General features: G+C 55.0%; 1 protein-coding gene across 1 annotated transcript in view; it reads right to left on the reverse strand.

Moving 5' to 3' along the window:
* Positions 1-2,814: 2,814 nt before the first annotated feature.
* The window catches only part of LOC148139990 (nucleoside diphosphate kinase 5-like), a 19,316-nt gene continuing 4,105 nt past the window's right edge, over positions 2,815-18,025 (reverse strand). The window contains exons 3-5 of the mRNA XM_087978815.1: positions 12,612-12,712; positions 9,308-9,426; positions 2,815-2,979 (exon numbers count right to left, since the gene is read on the reverse strand). Of these exons, the coding sequence (XP_087834941.1) occupies positions 2,887-2,979; positions 9,308-9,426; positions 12,612-12,712 (313 nt within the window). The 3' untranslated portion in view covers positions 2,815-2,886. The remainder of the gene's footprint in view (positions 2,980-9,307; positions 9,427-12,611; positions 12,713-18,025) is intronic.

Consider the following 18,025-nt stretch of genomic DNA (forward strand, 5'->3'; position numbering starts at 1 on the left):
CCTGGATGGTGTTGGAGCTGCCCCCATCCGGGGGTAATTGGGGATGCCGGAGATGTGTTACCTGCCGCAGTATACCCAGCCTCGGACCTGTATGTGGCTGGAATATCTTCTGCTCCGTTTTAACTGCCAGAATATTGATCGTGGGGCTTTCAGTGAAGGGAGCAGCAATGACATTGAGGGGAAATGGTTAAATTGTCTGTTTCTTAAAAATGTATTCATGCACCGTAGGCACCATTAGCTGGACCACCGTGTCTCCCTTCCCTCGTTCCCTGGGGACGGATAATGAGCTCCTTTTTTGACCTGTTGCAGTCTTTCGAGATAGTCCTTCCCTGGACATTGTCCAGGCCTTGCTACACGTGGACACGAACTGTTTCACTATCTCACAATAGACTGGTCATGATAGCAACAACCAAACGTCCTCTATGAATATTTTCTCACTACCAACTAACTTCAAACTGGAGCTAAATGGGTGTTGGGTATGGTTTCTGACTGAATATACAAACAAAGAACACAATAGGCCACTCAGCCCGTCATGCTTGCCCTGCTGGGGTCGCAGGTTCAAATCCCACCTCGGCGACTGATGGGGGTTCCAACTGGTGTAATGAAGGTCAGGAGTTACAAAACTAATCTCAGTAACGGTGACCATGGAAATATCCATCCTGGCAGGAAGACTGCTCTCGCAGACTGCAGACCCACAGCAATGATGATGGCTCTTAACTGCCCCCACCCCCACCCCCACCCCCCTCCCCCACCCCGGGCATTGAGGGATGGTTAAGAAATGCTGACTGAGCCGGTGGTGGGCAATAGTCTGGTTAGCAATCCCCGCATTCTGTGAAGGAAAAAGCCCCCTTAATTGCCCTGTGAAATGGCTGGTTCAGAAGGTAAGTTCCAGGGTAATTATGGACAGGCATTAGAAGCTGTGTGTAAAAGGAAATGTCCAGCTTGTAAACTCTGTGTGCTGAACAGAAAAACATGTTCATGCTTCTCAAACACGGAAACCTTTGACTTACACAGGCCCTGGATTTCACAAACTGTGACGTGCTTTTGATTTGCTTTATTGTCGCATGTACCTCAGTACAGTGAAAAGTCTTGTTTTGCGAGCAGTACAGACAGACCATAGGATGCTTAGACAGAGTGAGGCAGACAGGCTGCGCAGGAGGTACGCAAGATCGACGTTCAATTTGAAATGGGAGATAAATGATCAGAAATCTAATAACAGCTGGGAAGAAGGGGTCATTGAGCCTGTGGGTCGGTGTATCTTCTGTCTGACAGAAGAGATTGTAACTGGGGGTGGGAGGGCTCTTTGATGATGTTGGCTGCCTTCCTGGGACAGTGAGAAGTGTAGCTGCAGTCAATGGTTGGCAGGTCGGTCTGGGCTGTGTTCATATCTCTCTGTGTAGTTTCTCCCGGTCCTGGGGACAGAGCAGCTGCCGTATCAGGCTGTGATGTACCCGGAGAGAATGCTTTCTATGGTGAGGCTCCCTCATGGACATGCCAAAGTTCCTTAACCTCGTGAGGCAGCAGAGGTGTTGTTTCTGCCTTCCTGACTGTCCCATCTGGATAGGTGTTCCAGTGGATTATATCTGGAGACTGGAAGGTTTTAGGGAGGAGGAGGAAATTACTGCAGCTGCCCCGAATCTGTACAAAACGTGCTGGAGATCACAGCGAGCTAGGCAGCATCCATGGAGACAGACAGAGAGAGAGAGAGAGAGAGAGAGCAAGCTAACATTTCCATCGTCACGTCTTCACCAGCATGTTTTTTTTGTTTTGGGTAAGGTATCAGGAATATTGATTGTGGGATTAATATGGGTCAGTAAAGCTGGGTGTAACATAGTGTTCTCCTTTGAAAGTGGAGTAGCAGAAAGCATAAGGGACTGTCAGAGAATACAGGAGGATACAGACAGACTGGAGAGTCATGTTAACATTGTACAAGACATTGGGTCGGCCACATTTAGAATCCGGTGTACAGTTCTGGTCGCCACGTTACCAAAAGGATGTGGACGGTTTGGAGAGGGTGCAGAGACGGTTTACGAGGATGTTGCCTGGTATGGAAGGTGCTAGCTATGAAGAGAGGTTGAGTAGGTTGTTTTCACTAGAAAAAGGGAGATTGAGGGGGGACCTGATTGAGGTTTACAAAACCATGAGGAATATAGACAGGGTGGATAGAGACCAGCTTTTTCCCAGGGTGAAGGATTCAATAAGGAGAGATCATGCTTTCAAGGTGAGAGGTGAAAAGTTTAAGGGGGATACACGCGGCAAGTACTTCACACAGAGAGTGGTGGGCGTTTGGAATACGTTGCCAGCAGAAATGGTAGAGGCAGGCACGGTAGATTCATTTCAGATGTGTCTGGACAGATGCATGAGGAGGGGGGGAGCAAATGCTTAGGAATTGACCGACAGGTTTAGACAGTGCATTTGGATCGGCTCAGGCTTGGAGGGCCGAAGGGCCTGTTCCTGGGCTGTACATTTTCTTTGAATTAGTGGCATGTGACCTCATACATTCCCCCTCACCCCCCCCCCAAGGGGAGGGGCAAACTTAGGCACTGTCTGAAATCCTCCCTGAAAGAAGGCTACCTCTCCCGAAATCATCACAACGAAGCTAGGTCCAGCCAACCGCATTGTTGTGCCATGCCCTACCGTACAGGACACAAGGTGCTGTATAAACAGAGCTCTCAGGTTCCAGTGTGTGACCCAATAAACCCACAACCCTGCAGCCTTTTCAAACCAGCTGACGGTGAAAAACCATTGAAGGAAGCAGCGAGTTATTCTCAGGAATCGTTTAGGAATTTATTAGCTGTAGTCATTTTGGAACAATCGAAAGGTCTCGGTTTGGGACGAGCTGCCCAGGGTCTCCAGTTCCTGCCGGATTGAGCTGTATTCCCGTGATCAGAAGACACAGTCCACAGGCTCCTTCACTTTACCCTCGTCCACAGCAGCACTGTTGGGATTGTGCTCCAACAGCCAATCAGCCAGCCAGGTCTGTAACAGGAGACAAACCCAGCAGGTGTTATCGTGCACAGGTTCAATTCCTGCACCAGGAAGGTCACACCGTCTCCATCTCGTTCCCCGTTATCATCTGCTCTCCCCCGTCACATCCGAACCAAACCCCTCACTCCCCAGAACCCTACCCCTCACTCCCCGTCACCTGGAACCTCCTTCCTCCCAGAATACCCTACACAGGGGCCAGGGAGATGGGGCTACTCCAGACTGAGGGAGGGTCGGTGGGGGGGGGGGGATGGGGATACTGGGTGAGGGTCCAGGGGGGATGGGGATACTGGGTGACGGTCCGGGGGGGGCATGGGGATACTGGGTGAGGGTCCAGGGGGGATGGGGATAATGAGTGAGGGTCCAGAGGGGGGGGATGGGGACACTGAGTGTGGGTCCGGAGGGGTACACTAGGTGAGGGTCCGGGGAGATGGGGATACTGAGTGAGGGTCCGGAGGGATTGGGATACTGAGTGTGGGTCCGGAGGGATGGGGATACTGGGTGAGGGTCCGGGGGGGATGGGGATACTGGGTGAGGGTCCGGGGGGATGTTGATAATGAGTGAGGGTCCAGAGGGGGGATGGGGACACTGAGTGTGGGTCCGGAGGGATGGGGACACTGAGTGAGGGTCTGGGGGGGTACACTAGGTGAGGGTCCGGGGTGATGGGGATACTGAGTGAGGGTCCGGGGAGGGGGGTGGGGAGACTGATTGAGGGTCCGGTGGGATGAGGATACTTGGTGAGGGTCGGGGGGTATGGGGATACTGAGTGAGGTTCTGGGGGGGATGGGGATACTGAGTGAGGGTCCTCCAATTGCCCCTCGGACGGTGCTGTCCAGTTGCCCCTCGGACGGAGCTGTCCAGTTGCCCCTCGGACGGAGCTGTCCAGTTACCTCTCGGACGGTGCTGTCCAGTTGCCCCTCGGACGGAGCTGTCCAGTTACCTCTCGGACGGTGCTGTCCAGTTACCACTCGGACGGAGCTGTCCAGTTACCTCTCGGACGGAGCTGTCCAGTTACCTCTCGGACGGTGCTGTCCAGTTACCTCTCGGACGGTGCTGTCCAGTTGCCCCTCGGACGGTGCTGTCCAGTTGCCCCTCGGACGGTGCTGTCCAGTTACCTCTCGGAGGGTGCTGTCCAGTTACCCCTCGGACGGAGCTGTCCAGTTACCTCTCGGACGGAGCTGTCTAGTTGCCCCTCGGACGGAGCTGTCCAGTTACCTCTCGGACGGAGCTGTCTAGTTGCCCCTCGGACGGTGCTGTCCAGTTGCCTCTCGGACGGTGCTGTCCAGTTGCCCCTCGGACGGTGCTGTCCAGTTGCCCCTCGGACGGTGCTGTCCAGTTACCTCTCGGACGGAGCTGTCCAGTTGCCTCTCGGACGGTGCTGTCCAGTTGCCTCTCGGACGGAGCTGTCCAGTTACCTCTCGGACGGAGCTGTCCAGTTACCTCTCGGACGGAGCTGTCCAGTTGCCTCTCGGACGGTGCTGTCCAGTTACCCCTCGGACGGAGCTGTTCAGTTGCCCCTCGGACGGTGCTGTCCAGTTGCCCCTCGGACGGAGCTGTCCAGTTACCACTCGGACGGAGCTGTCCAGTAACCTCTCGGACGGTGCTGTCCAGTTGCCCCTCGGACGGTGCTGTCCAGTTACCTCTCGGACGGTGCTGTCCAGTTGCCCCTCGGACGGAGCTGTCCAGTTGCCCCTCAGACGGTGCTGTCCAGTTACCCCTCGGACGGTGCTGTCCAGTTGCCCCTCGGACGGAGCTGTCCAGTTACCACTCGGACGGAGCTGTCCAGTTACCTCTCGGACGGTGCTGTCCAGTTGCCTCTCGGACGGTGCTGTCCAGTTACCCCTCGGACGGTGCTGTCCAGTTGCCTCTCGGACGGTGCTGTCCAGTTGCCCCTCGGACGGTGCTGTCCAGTTGCCCCTCAGATGGTGCTGTCCAGTTACCCCTCGGACGGTGCTGTCCAGTTGCCCCTCGGACGGAGCTGTCCAGTTACCACTCGGACGGAGCTGTCCAGTTACCTCTCGGACGGTGCTGTCCAGTTGCCTCTCGGACGGTGCTGTCCAGTTGCCTCTCGGACGGAGCTGTCCAGTTACCTCTCGGACGGTGCTGTCCAGTTGCCCCTCGGACGGTGCTGTCCAGTTGCCCCTCGGACGGTACTGTCCAGTTGCCTCTCGGACGGTACTGTCCAGTTACCTCTTGGACGGTGCTGTCCAGTTGCCCCTTGGACGGTACTGTCCAGTTGCCTCTCGGACGGTACTGTCCAGTTACCTCTTGGACGGTGCTGTCCAGTTGCCTCTCGGACGGTGCTGTCCAGTTGCCCCTCGGACGGTTATGTCCAGTTGCCCCTCGGACGGTGATGTCCAGTTACCTTTCGGACGGAGCTGTCCAGTTGCCCCTCGGACGGTGCTGTCCAGTTACCCCTCGGACGGTGCTGTCCAGTTACGTCTCGGACGGAGCTGTCCAGTTACCCCTCGGACGGTGCTGTCCAGTTGCCCCTCGGACGGTGCTGTCCAGTTGCCACTCGGACGGTGCTGTCCAGTTACCCCTCGGACGGTGCTGTCCAGTTACCTCTCAGACGGTGCTGTCCAGTTACCCCTCGGACGGTGCTGTCCAGTTACCTCTCGGACGGAGCTGTCCAGTTACCTCTCGGACGGTGCTGTCCAGTTGCCTCTCGGACGGAGCTGTCCAGTTACCTCTCGGACGGTGCTGTCCAGTTACCTCTCGGACGGTGCTGTCCAGTTACCCCTCGGACGGTGCTGTCCAGTTACCTCTCGGACGGTGCTGTCCAGTTACCCCTCGGACGGTGCTGTCCAGTTACCCCTCGGACGGTGCTGTCCAGTTACCCCTCGGACGGTGCTGTCCAGTTGGCTCACTTGGCCCAGTATTTGTCCCAGCTCTGTGAAGGGTTGGTTCTTTCTCGGGCTGGGTCTTTGAAGGTTCCCTCTCGGACGGAGCTGTCCAGTTACCCCTTGGACGGTGCTGTCCAGTTACGTCTCGGACGGTGCTGTCCAGTTACGTCTCGGACGGAGCTGTCCAGTTACCTCTCGGACGGTGCTGTCCAGTTGCCTCTCGGACGGAGCTGTCCAGTTACCCCTCGGACGGTGCTGTCCAGTTGCCCCTCGGACGGTGCTGTCCAGTTGCCTCTCGGACGGTGCTGTCCAGTTACCTCTCGGACGGAGCTGTCCAGTTACCCCTCGGACGGTGCTGTCCAGTAACCTCTCGGACGGTGCTGTCCAGTTACCTCTCGGACGGTGCTGTCCAGTTACCTCTCGGACGGAGCTGTCCAGTTACCCCTCGGACGGTGCTGTCCAGTAACCTCTCGGACGGTGCTGTCCAGTTACCTCTCGGACGGTGCTGTCCAGTTACCTCTCGGACGGAGCTGTCCAGTTACCTCTCGGACGGAGCTGTCCAGTTACCTCTCGGACGGTGCTGTCCAGTTACCTCTCGGACGGTGCTGTCCAGTTCCCTCTCGGACGGAGCTGTCCAGTTACCCCTTGGACGGTGCTGTCCAGTTACGTCTCGGACGGTGCTGTCCAGTTACGTCTCGGACGGAGCTGTCCAGTTACCTCTCGGACGGTGCTGTCCAGTTGCCTCTCGGACGGAGCTGTCCAGTTACCCCTCGGACGGTGCTGTCCAGTTGCCTCTCGGACGGTGCTGTCCAGTTACCCCTCGGACGGTGCTGTCCAGTTGCCTCTCGGACGGTGCTGTCCAGTTACCTCTCGGACGGAGCTGTCCAGTTACCCCTCGGACGGTGCTGTCCAGTTACCTCTCGGACGGAGCTGTCCAGTTACCTCTCGGACGGTGCTGTCCAGTTACCTCTCGGACGGTGCTGTCCAGTTGCCTCTCGGACGGTGCTGTCCAGTTGCCTCTCGGACGGTGCTGTCCAGTTACCTCTCGGACGGTGCTGTCCAGTTACCCCTCGGACGGTGCTGTCCAGTTGGCTCCCTTGGCCCAGTATTTGTCCCAGCTCTGTGAAGGGTTGGTTCTTTCTCGGGCTGGGTCTTTGAAGGTTCCCGCAGGGTGTCCCAAGGGATCATTATAACCCAGGAGAGGGTCACTTTCTCTCAGAGCAGAGAAGGTTAATGGGAAGGTTCGGACTGAGATCTTTACAAAAGGAATAAAGAGTTAACATTGACTGAAGACTTGGTGATCTGAGACTATCGCTTTAAATCCGGGGGCAGTGGGCCCTGAATTGGCAATGAGGGGATTTTGTTTTTTGGTTGGAGAGTTAGCTCAGTTAGCTGGAACGCTGCTGTCTGATACAGAGTGATGCCTACAGGCAGTAGTTCAATTCCCGCACCAGGAAGATCTCACCTTGTCCATCGCGTTCCTGGCCTGCCCACCAGTCGCCTGTCTTTCTCTCTCTCTCTGGGGCTATCTATGGTGCCTGTACATTTATCAGGATGGACTCAGGGGTGGGTTGGGGTGGGGCGTGGGATTTATTCTCGGCAGCTCTTAAAGGTGCAAGGGCACAAATGGCTTCCTCCTACGCACCCTCCCTCTCCCCCACCCACTCCCCAACTCCGCTCCCCACCCACATTATCCCCACTACCCACCCACATTATCCCCACTCCCCAACTCCGCTCCCCACCCACATTATCCCCACTCCCCAACTCCGCTCCCCACCCACATTATCCCCACTCCCCAACTCCGCTACCCACCCACATTATCCCCACTCCCCAACTCTGCTACCCACCCACATTATCCCCACTCCCCAACTCCGCTCCCCACCCACATTATCCCCACTCCCCAACTCCACTCCCCACCCACATTATCCCCACTCCCCAACTCCACTCCCCACCCACATTATCCCCACTCCCCAACTCCACTCCCCACCCACATTATCCCCACTCCCCAACGCCGCTACCCACCCACATTATCCCCACTCCCCAACTCCACTCCCCACCCACATTATCCCCACTCCCCAACTCCGCTCCCCACCCACATTATCCCCACTCCCCAACTCCGCTACCCACCCACATTATCCCCACTCCCCAACTCCGCTCCCCACCCACATTATCCCCACTCCCCAACTCCGCTACCCACCCACATTATCCCCACTCCCCAACTCCGCTCCTCACCCACATTATCCCCACTCCCCAACTCCGCTACCCACCCACATTATCCCCACTCCCCAACTCCGCTACCCACCCACATTATCCCCACTCCCCAACTCCGCTCCCCACCCACATTATCCCCACTCCCCAACTCCACTCCCCACCCACATTATCCCCACTCCCCAACTCCGCTCCCCATCCACATTATCCCCACTCCCCAACTCCGCTACCCACCCACATTATCCCCACTCCCCAACTCCGCTACCCACCCACATTATCCCCACTCCCCAACTCCACTCCCCACCTACATTATCCCCACTCCCCAACTCCGCTACCCACCCACATTATCCCCACTCTCCAACTCCGCTACCCACCCACATTATCCCCACTCCCCAACTCCACTCCCCACCTATCATTATCCCCACTCCCCAACTCCGCTACCCACCCACATTATCCCCACTCCCCAACACCGCTACCCACCCACATTATCCCCACTCCCCACCCACATTATCCCCACTCCCCAACGCCGCTACCCACCCACATTATCCCCACTCCCCAACTCCGCTCCCCACCCACATTATCCCCACTCCCCAACTCCGCTACCCACCCACATTATCCCCAACTCCGCTCCCCACCCACATTATCCCCACTCCCCAACTCCGCTCCCCACCCACATTATCCCCACTCCCCAACTCCGCTACCCACCCACATTATCCCCACTCCCCAACTCCACTCCCCACCTACATTATCCCCACTCCCCAACTCCGCTACCCACCCACATTATCCCCACTCCCCACCCACATTATCCCCACTCTCCAACTCCGCTACCCACCCACATTATCCCCACTCCCCAACTCCACTCCCCACCTATCATTATCCCCACTCCCCAACTCCGCTACCCACCCACATTATCCCCACTCCCCACCCACATTATCCCCACTCCCCAACTCCGCTCCCCACCCACATTATCCCCACTCCCCAACTCCGCTACCCACCCACATTATCCCCACTCCCCAACTCCGCTACCCACCCACATTATCCCCACTCCCCAACTCCGCAACCCACCCACATTGTCCCCACTCCCCACCCACATTATCCCCACTCCCCAACTCCGCTCCCCACCCACATTATCCGCACTTCCCATCTCTCTGGCCCCACCTACATTAACCACACTCTCATTTCTCTCCCCACCCTCCATTATCCCCCTCCCTCTTCCCCCCCATTATCCCCACGCCTCTTTCTCTGCCCCCCCCCCTCCTCATACTCACAACAGGCTCGGGGGGCTTCTGCTTGCACATCTCGGTCAGACCGCTCAGCAGGGTGGGGTTGACGTACTTGCTGAGGTAATCTACAGCAGCCTGGTCAGCGGGGAATGGCTCGATGGTGACTGGTGGGGGGAGGGGAAACAGAGGCCGGTCACACACTAACGGTAAACGCAATGTCTCCGGGACCAAACTCCATCACAATCCAAGTCAACACTTTCCCAGCTGGTCACATTCCCCCTGGACACAGGGAGGGGGATGCTGGTAGATGGGGAACACAGTGACTGTGGTGGATCAGGTATCGACCAGACAGGGCACTCAACACAAGGATTGATGGGTCATACAGCCCCCGCGAAACAGCTCCATGCCTGGTGTGCGGCCTGACACCTTACCCTCTACTTCATCCCTCTTTATTTCACACCTTTGGTTAACAGTGGATCCAGGTGGAGTGATCCGATAGGGATCAGGATAAATCAGGATCTGAGCTAACAGTTTATTTGCTGAGTCTATGAAAAGCCAGCTCAGAGAAGAGGCAGGAACATCTCAGTAGGTGCCTTTATTGGTCAGAGTATTGAGTACAGGAGTTGGGAGGTCATGTTGCGGCTGTACAGGACTTTGGTTAGGCCACTGTTGGAATATTGAGTGCAATTCTGGTCTCCTTCCTATCGGAAAGATGTTGTGAAACTTGAAAGGGTTCAGAAAAGATTTACAAGGATGTTGCCAGGGTTGGAGGATCTGAGCTACAGGGAGAGGCTGAACAGGCTGGGGCTGTTTCCCTGGAGCGTTGGAGGCTGAGGAGTGACCTTATAAAGGTTTACAAAATTATGAGGGACATGGATAGGGTAAATAGACAAAGTCTTTTCCCTGGGGTCAGGGAGTCCAGAACTAGAGGGACATAGGTTTAGGGTGAGAGAGGAAAGATATAAAAGAGACCTAAGGGGAAACTTTTTCACACAGAGGGTGGTACGTGTATGGAATGAGCTGCCAGAGGATGTGGTGGAGGCTGGTACAATTACAACATTTAAGAGGCATCTGGATGGGTATATGGATAGGAGGGTTTGGAGGGATATGGGCCGGGCGCTGGCAGGTGGGACTAGATTGGGTTGGGATATCTGGGATAGTATGGGCGGGTTGGACATCTCTAGAACTGTATGCTCTCTCTCAATGACCTTGCAAGCGAAGGAGGAAAGAAACCAGGATTCCTGCTCCCAATCCACTGGCCCCTCCCATCTGCTTCAGGGATGCACCTTGAAGAGGAATGCACCTCTGATGGATTGAACCCTCACCCCTCACCCCTGTCCCCAGGGCTGGACCCTGTAGCCAGGGCTCGACCCCTGACCCCTGACCCCAGTCCCCAGGGCTGGACCCTGACCTCAGGGCTTGACCCAGTCCCCATGCTGGACCCTGACCCCTGACCCCAGGATTGAACACTGATCCATGACCCCAGGCCTGGACCATGACCCCTGACCCCAGGGCTGGACCCTGACCCATGACCCCAGGACTGAACACTGATCCATGACCCCAGGCCTGGACCCTGACCCATGACCCCAGGGCTGGACGCTGAGCCCTGACCCCAGGATTGGACTCTGACTCCAGCACCGGACCCTGACCCCCGGGCTAAACCCTGACCCATGAGCCCACAGCCAGACCCTGCCCCCTGACCCCTGTCCCCCGGACCCTGACCCCTGACCCCAGGGCTGCACTCTGACCCCATGACCAGATCGTGACCCCCGGGCCAAAACCCTGACCCCTGTCCCCAAAGCTGAACCCTGACCCCAGGTCTGGACCCTGACCTCTGACCCCAGGGCTGCACCCTGACCTCGACCCCAGGGCTGGACACTGACCTCTGACCCCAGGGTTGGACCCTGACCCCAGGACCGGACCCTGACCCCCGGACTAAACCCTGACCCCTGTGCCCAAAACCGGACCCTGTCCCCTGACCCCTGTCCCCAAGGCTGAACCCTGACCCCAGGCCTGGACTCTGACCCCTGACCCCAGGGCTGCACTCTGACCCCAGGACCAGATCCTGACCCCCGTCCAAAACCCTGTCCCCAGAGCCGGACCCTGACCCCAGGTCTGGTCCCTGACCTCTGACCCCAGGGCTGCACCCTGACCCCGACCCCAAGGCTGGACGCTGACCCCTGACTCCAGGACCGGATCCTGACCCCTTGCCCCAGGGTTAAACCCTGACCCTGTCCCCAGGGCTGGACCCTGACCCCTGTCCCCAAGGCTGAACCCTGACCCCAGATCTGGATCCTGACCTCTGACCCCAGGGCTGCACCCTGACCCCGACCCCAGGGCTGGACGCTGACCTCTGACTCCAGGACCAGACCCTGACCCCTTGCCCCAGGGCTAAACCGTGACCCTGTCCCCAGGGCCGGACCTTGACCCCTGTGCCCTGCCCCCAGGGCTGGACCCTGACCCGTGACCCCAGGCCTGGACCCTGACCTCTGCCCACAGGGCTGGACCCTGACCCCTGACCTGAGGGCTGAACCCTGTTCCTAGGACTGCACCCTGACCCCAAGCCCAGGGCTGGATCCTGACCCCTGACCCCAGGACCGGACCCTGATCCCGACCCCAGGGCTGAGGGGTGGGGGCGGCTGAATGGATCCTGAATCCCGGGCGTGGGGTTGGAATGGACCCTGACCCCTGGGGGGGAAATGGATCCTGTCCGTGAGAGGCAGGGCAGGACAGAGCCTGACCCAGGCAGGGGGGTGGTGGGTGTGGTGGTCCCTTCCATGGTACTGTTTTCCCAGCTCACGTGACCAGCTGTCCAAGGCTGGACAAAGACAGAGGGAGAGTTTCCCTGAAGACCAGCAGCATTGTCATCAATAACTGGGATAGTCTCATTGAAGGGCTCAATTGTTTCTATCTGGATGAACAGACGAGTGGGTCTGAATAGCCAACTCCTGCTCCTGTGATATCAGACTAATTGGCCTCCTGCTGTTCCCCGTGGCAGGACCGTGGGGCTGAATGGCCTCCTGCTGTTCCCCGTGGCAGGACCGTGGGGCTGAATAGCCTCCTGCTGTTCCCCGTGGGGTTGAATGGCCTCCTGCTGTTCCCCGTGGCAGGACCATGGGGCTCAATGGCCTCCTGCTGTTCCCCGTGGCAGGACCATGGGGCTGAATGGCCTCCTGCTGTTCCCCGTGGCAGGACCGTGGGGCTGAATGGCCTCCTGCTGTTCCCTGTGATAGGTCTGTGAATACAGGTGTCAGCCTGTATTTTGGGAATGGGATCGGGAAGGATACGGGGAGAGTTGGCCCGGGACTAACAGGGAAATAAAGAATCAATTCCATTGGAGGGAACTCACCTCTTGGGAACATGAAGTTAATCTCCCTTTCTGCCGTGTTGAAACAACTGCTGCCGTGCAAGGCATTCTTAATCTTATCTGTTCCATAGATTGCCCTTAAACTGGAAACAATCATTTATTATAAGAGTCAGATTAATCAAAATAATCTTCACTCTTCACTCTGAAAACCTGAGACACCATCACAAGGATAGACTGATAGTAACCAAGGTTTTGTATCAAGACACAACCCTGCCAAATACTGTCCGCCTCCTAAATACTCCAACCCTGCCAAATACTTCCGCCTCCTAAATACTCCAACCCTGCCAGATACTGTCTGCCTCCTAAATACTCCAACCCTGCCAGATACTGTCCCCCTCCTAAATACTCCAACCCTGCCAAATACTGTCTGCCTCCTAAATACTCCAACCCTGCCAGATACTGTCTCCCTCCTAAATACTCCAACCCTGCCAAATACTGTCCCCCTCCTAAATACTCCAACCCTGCCAGATACTGTCCTTCTCCTAAATACTCCAACCCTGCCAAATACTGTCCCCCTCCTAAATACTCCAACCCTGCCAAATACTGTCCCCCTCCTAAATACTCCAACTCTGCCAAATACTGCCCTTCTCCTAAACACCCCCAACCCTGCCAGATACTGTCCTTCTCCTAAATACTCCAACCCTGCCAGATACTGTCCTTCTCCTAAATACTCCAACCCAGGCAGATACTGTCCTTCTCCTAAATACTCCAACCCTGCCAGATACTGTCCTTCTCCTAAACACCCCAACCCTGCCAGATACTGTCCTTCTCCTAAACACCCCAACCCTGCCAGATACTGTCCTTCTCCTAAATACTCCAACCCTGCCAGATACTGTCCTTCTCCTAAATACCCCAACCCTGCCAGATACTGTCCTTCTCCTAAACACCCCAACCCTGCCAGATACTGTCCTTCTCCTAAATACTCCAACCCTGCCAGATACTGTCCTTCTCCTAAATACTCCAACCCTGCCAGATACTGTCCTTCTCCTAAATACTCCAACCCTGCTAGATACTGTCCTTCTCCTAAACACCCCAACCCTGCCAGATACTGTCCTTCTCCTAAATACTCCAACCCAGGCAGATACTGTCCTTCTCCTAAATACTCCAACCCAGGCAGATACTGTCCTTCTCCTAAACACCCCAACCCTGCCAGATACTGTCCTTCTCCTAAACACCCCAACCCTGCTAGATACTGTCCTTCTCCTAAATACTCCAACCCAGACAGATACTGTCCTTCTCCTAAATACTCCAACCCAGGCAGATACTGTCCTTCTCCTAAATACTCCAACCCTGCTAGATACTGTCCTTCTCCTAAATACTCCAACCCAGGCAGATACTGTCCTTCTCCTAAATACTCCAACCCTGCCAGATACTGTCTCCCTCCTAAATACTCCAACCCTGCCAAATACTGTCCCCCTCCTAAATACTCCAACCCTGCCAGATACTGTCCTTCTCCTAAATACTCCAACCCTGCCAAATACTGTCCCCCTCCTAAATACTCCAACCCTGCCAAATACTGTCCCCCTCCTAAATACTCCAACTCTGCCAAATACTGCCCTTCTCCTAAACACCCCCAACCCTGCCAGATACTGTCCTTCTCCTAAATACTCCAACCCTGCCAGATACTGTCCTTCTCCTAAATACTCCAACCCAGGCAGATACTGTCCTTCTCCTAAATACTCCAACCCTGCCAGATACTGTCCTTCTCCTAAACACCCCAACCCTGCCAGATACTGTCCTTCTCCTAAACACCCCAACCCTGCCAGATACTGTCCTTCTCCTAAATACTCCAACCCTGCCAGATACTGTCCTTCTCCTAAATACCCCAACCCTGCCAGATACTGTCCTTCTCCTAAACACCCCAACCCTGCCAGATACTGTCCTTCTCCTAAATACTCCAACCCTGCCAGATACTGTCCTTCTCCTAAATACTCCAACCCTGCCAGATACTGTCCTTCTCCTAAATACTCCAACCCTGCTAGATACTGTCCTTCTCCTAAACACCCCAACCCTGCCAGATACTGTCCTTCTCCTAAATACTCCAACCCAGGCAGATACTGTCCTTCTCCTAAATACTCCAACCCAGGCAGATACTGTCCTTCTCCTAAACACCCCAACCCTGCCAGATACTGTCCTTCTCCTAAACACCCCAACCCTGCTAGATACTGTCCTTCTCCTAAATACTCCAACCCAGACAGATACTGTCCTTCTCCTAAATACTCCAACCCAGGCAGATACTGTCCTTCTCCTAAATACTCCAACCCTGCTAGATACTGTCCTTCTCCTAAATACTCCAACCCAGGCAGATACTGTCCTTCTCCTAAATACTCCAACCCTGCCAGATACTGTCCTTCTCCTAAATACTCCAACCCTGCCAGATACTGTCCTTCTCCTAAATACTCCAACCCAGGCAGATACTGTCCTTCTCCTAAATACTCCAACCCAGGCAGATACTGTCCTTCTCCTAAATACTCCAACCCTGCCAGATACTGTCCTTCTCCTAAACACCCCAACCCTGCCAGATACTGTCCTTCTCCTAAACACCCCAACCCAGGCAGATACTGTCCTTCTCCTAAATACTCCAACCCTGCCAGATACTGTCCTTCTCCTAAACACCCCAACCCTGCCAGATACTGTCCTTCTCCTAAATACTCCAACCCAGGCAGATACTGTCCTTCTCCTAAATACTCCAACCCTGCCAGATGCTGTCCTTCTCCTAAACACCCCAACCCTGCCAGATACTGTCCTTCTCCTAAACACCCCAACCCTGCCAGATACTGTCCTTCTCCTAAATACTCCAACCCAGGCAGATACTGTCCTTCTCCTAAATACTCCAACCCTGCCAGATGCTGTCCTTCTCCTAAACACCCCAACCCTGCCAGATACTGTCCTTCTCCTAAATACTCCAACCCTGCCAGATACTGTCCTTCTCCTAAATACTCCAACCCAGGCAGATACTGTCCTTCTCCTAAACACCCCAACCCTGCCAGATACTGTCCTTCTCCTAAACACCCCAATCCTGCCAAATACTGTCCCCCTCCTAAATACTCCAATCCTGTCAAATACTGTCCTTCTCCTAAACACCCCAACCCTGCCAGATACTGTCCTTCTCCTAAACACCCCAACCCTGCCAGATACTGTCCTTCTCCTAAACACCCCAACCCTGCCAGATACTGTCCTTCTCCTAAATACTCCAACCCTGCCAGATACTGTCCTTCTCCTAAATACTCCAACCCTGCCAGATACTGTCCTTCTCCTAAATACTCCAACCCTGCCAGATACTGTCCTTCTCCTAAACACTCCAACCCTGCCAGATACTGTCCTTCTCCTAAATACTCCAACCCTGCCAGATACTGTCCTTCTCCTAAATACTCCAACCCAGGCAGATACTGTCCTTCTCCTAAACACCCCAACCCTGCCAGATACTGTCCTTCTCCTAAACACCCCAATCCTGCCAAATACTGTCCCCCTCCTAAATACTCCAATCCTGTCAAATACTGTCCTTCTCCTAAACACCCCAACCCAGCCAGATACTGTCCTTCTCCTAAACACCCCAACCCTGCCAGATACTGTCCTTCTCCTAAATACTCCAACCCTGCCAGATACTGTCCTTCTCCTAAATACTCCAACCCTGCCAGATACTGTCCTTCTCCTAAATACTCCAACCCTGCCAGATACTGTCCTTCTCCTAAACACCCAACCCTGCCAGATACTGTCCTTCTCCTAAATACTCCAACCCTGCCAGATACTGTCCTTCTCCTAAACACCCCAACCCTGCCAGATACTGTCCTTCTCCTAAATACTCCAACCCTGCCAGATACTGTCCTTCTCCTAAACACCCAACCCTGCCAGATACTGTCCTTCTCCTAAATACTCCAACCCTGCCAGATACTGTCCTTCTCCTAAACACCCCAACCCTGCCAGATACTGTCCTTCTCCTAAACACCCCAACCCAGGCAGATACTGTCCTTCTCCTAAACACCCCAACCCTGCCAGATACTGTCCTTCTCCTAAACACCCCAACCCTGCCAGATACTGTCCTTCTCCTAAATACTCCAACCCTGCCAGATACTGTCCTTCTCCTAAATACTCCAACCCTGCCAGATACTGTCCTTCTCCTAAACACCCCAACCCTGCCAGATACTGTCCTTCTCCTAAACACCCCAACCCTGCCAGATACTGTCCTTCTCCTAAATACTCCAACCCTGCCAGATACTGTCCTTCTCCTAAATACTCCAACCCTGCCAGATACTGTCCTTCTCCTAAACACCCCAACCCTGCCAGATACTGTCCTTCTCCTAAACACCCCAACCCAGGCAGATACTGTCCTTCTCCTAAACACCCCAACCCTGCCAGATACTGTCCTTCTCCTAAATACTCCAACCCAGGCAGATACTGTCCTTCTCCTAAACACCCCAACCCTGCCAGATACTGTCCTTCTCCTAAACACCCCAACCCTGCCAGATACTGTCCTTCTCCTAAACACCCCAACCCTGCCAGATACTGTCCTTCTCCTAAACACCCCAACCCTGCCAGATACTGTCCTTCTCCTAAACACCCCAACCCTGCCAGATACTGTCCTTCTCCTAAACACCCAACCCTGCCAGATACTGTCCTTCTCCTAAACACCCCAACCCTGCCAGATACTGTCCTTCTCCTAAATACTCCAACCCTGCCAGATACTGTCCTTCTCCTAAACACCCCAACCCTGCCAGATACTGTCCTTCTCCTAAACACCCCAACCCTGCCAGATACTGTCCTTCTCCTAAACACCCCAACCCTGCCAGATACTGTCCTTCTCCTAAACACCCCAACCCAGGCAGATACTGTCCTTCTCCTAAACACCCCAACCCTGCCAGATACTGTCCTTCTCCTAAATACTCCAACCCAGGCAGATACTGTCCTTCTCCTAAACACCCCAACCCTGCCAGATACTGTCCTTCTCCTAAACACCCCAACCCTGCCAGATACTGTCCTTCTCCTAAACACCCCAACCCTGCCAGATACTGTCCTTCTCCTAAACACCCCAACCCTGCCAAAGATTGTCCCGCTCCTGATAAAAGGCTTTTGCCCGAAACGTTGATTCTCCTGTTCCTCGGATGCTGCCTGACCCACTGTGCTTTTCCAGCACCACACTCTCGACCCCTCTCCTAAATACCCCAACCCTCCAAATACTATCCCTATCCTAAATACCTGACTCACCAAATACCATCCACTTTCTAAATACTTCCACCCCACCAAATACTGTCCCCCTCCTAAATACCCCACCCCGCCAAAAACAATCCTCCTATATACTCCGACTTGCCAAATACCGTCCCTCTCCTTAATACTCTGACTCACCAATAGTGTCCTCATCCTAAGTACCCCCAACTCACTAAATACTGTCTCCAACCTTA

Source organism: Chiloscyllium plagiosum, unplaced genomic scaffold (assembly GCF_037043375.1).
Source record: "Chiloscyllium plagiosum isolate Xiang-an unplaced genomic scaffold, Cpla_swu_hap1 HiC_scaffold_35, whole genome shotgun sequence".
NCBI lineage: Eukaryota > Metazoa > Chordata > Chondrichthyes > Orectolobiformes > Hemiscylliidae > Chiloscyllium > Chiloscyllium plagiosum.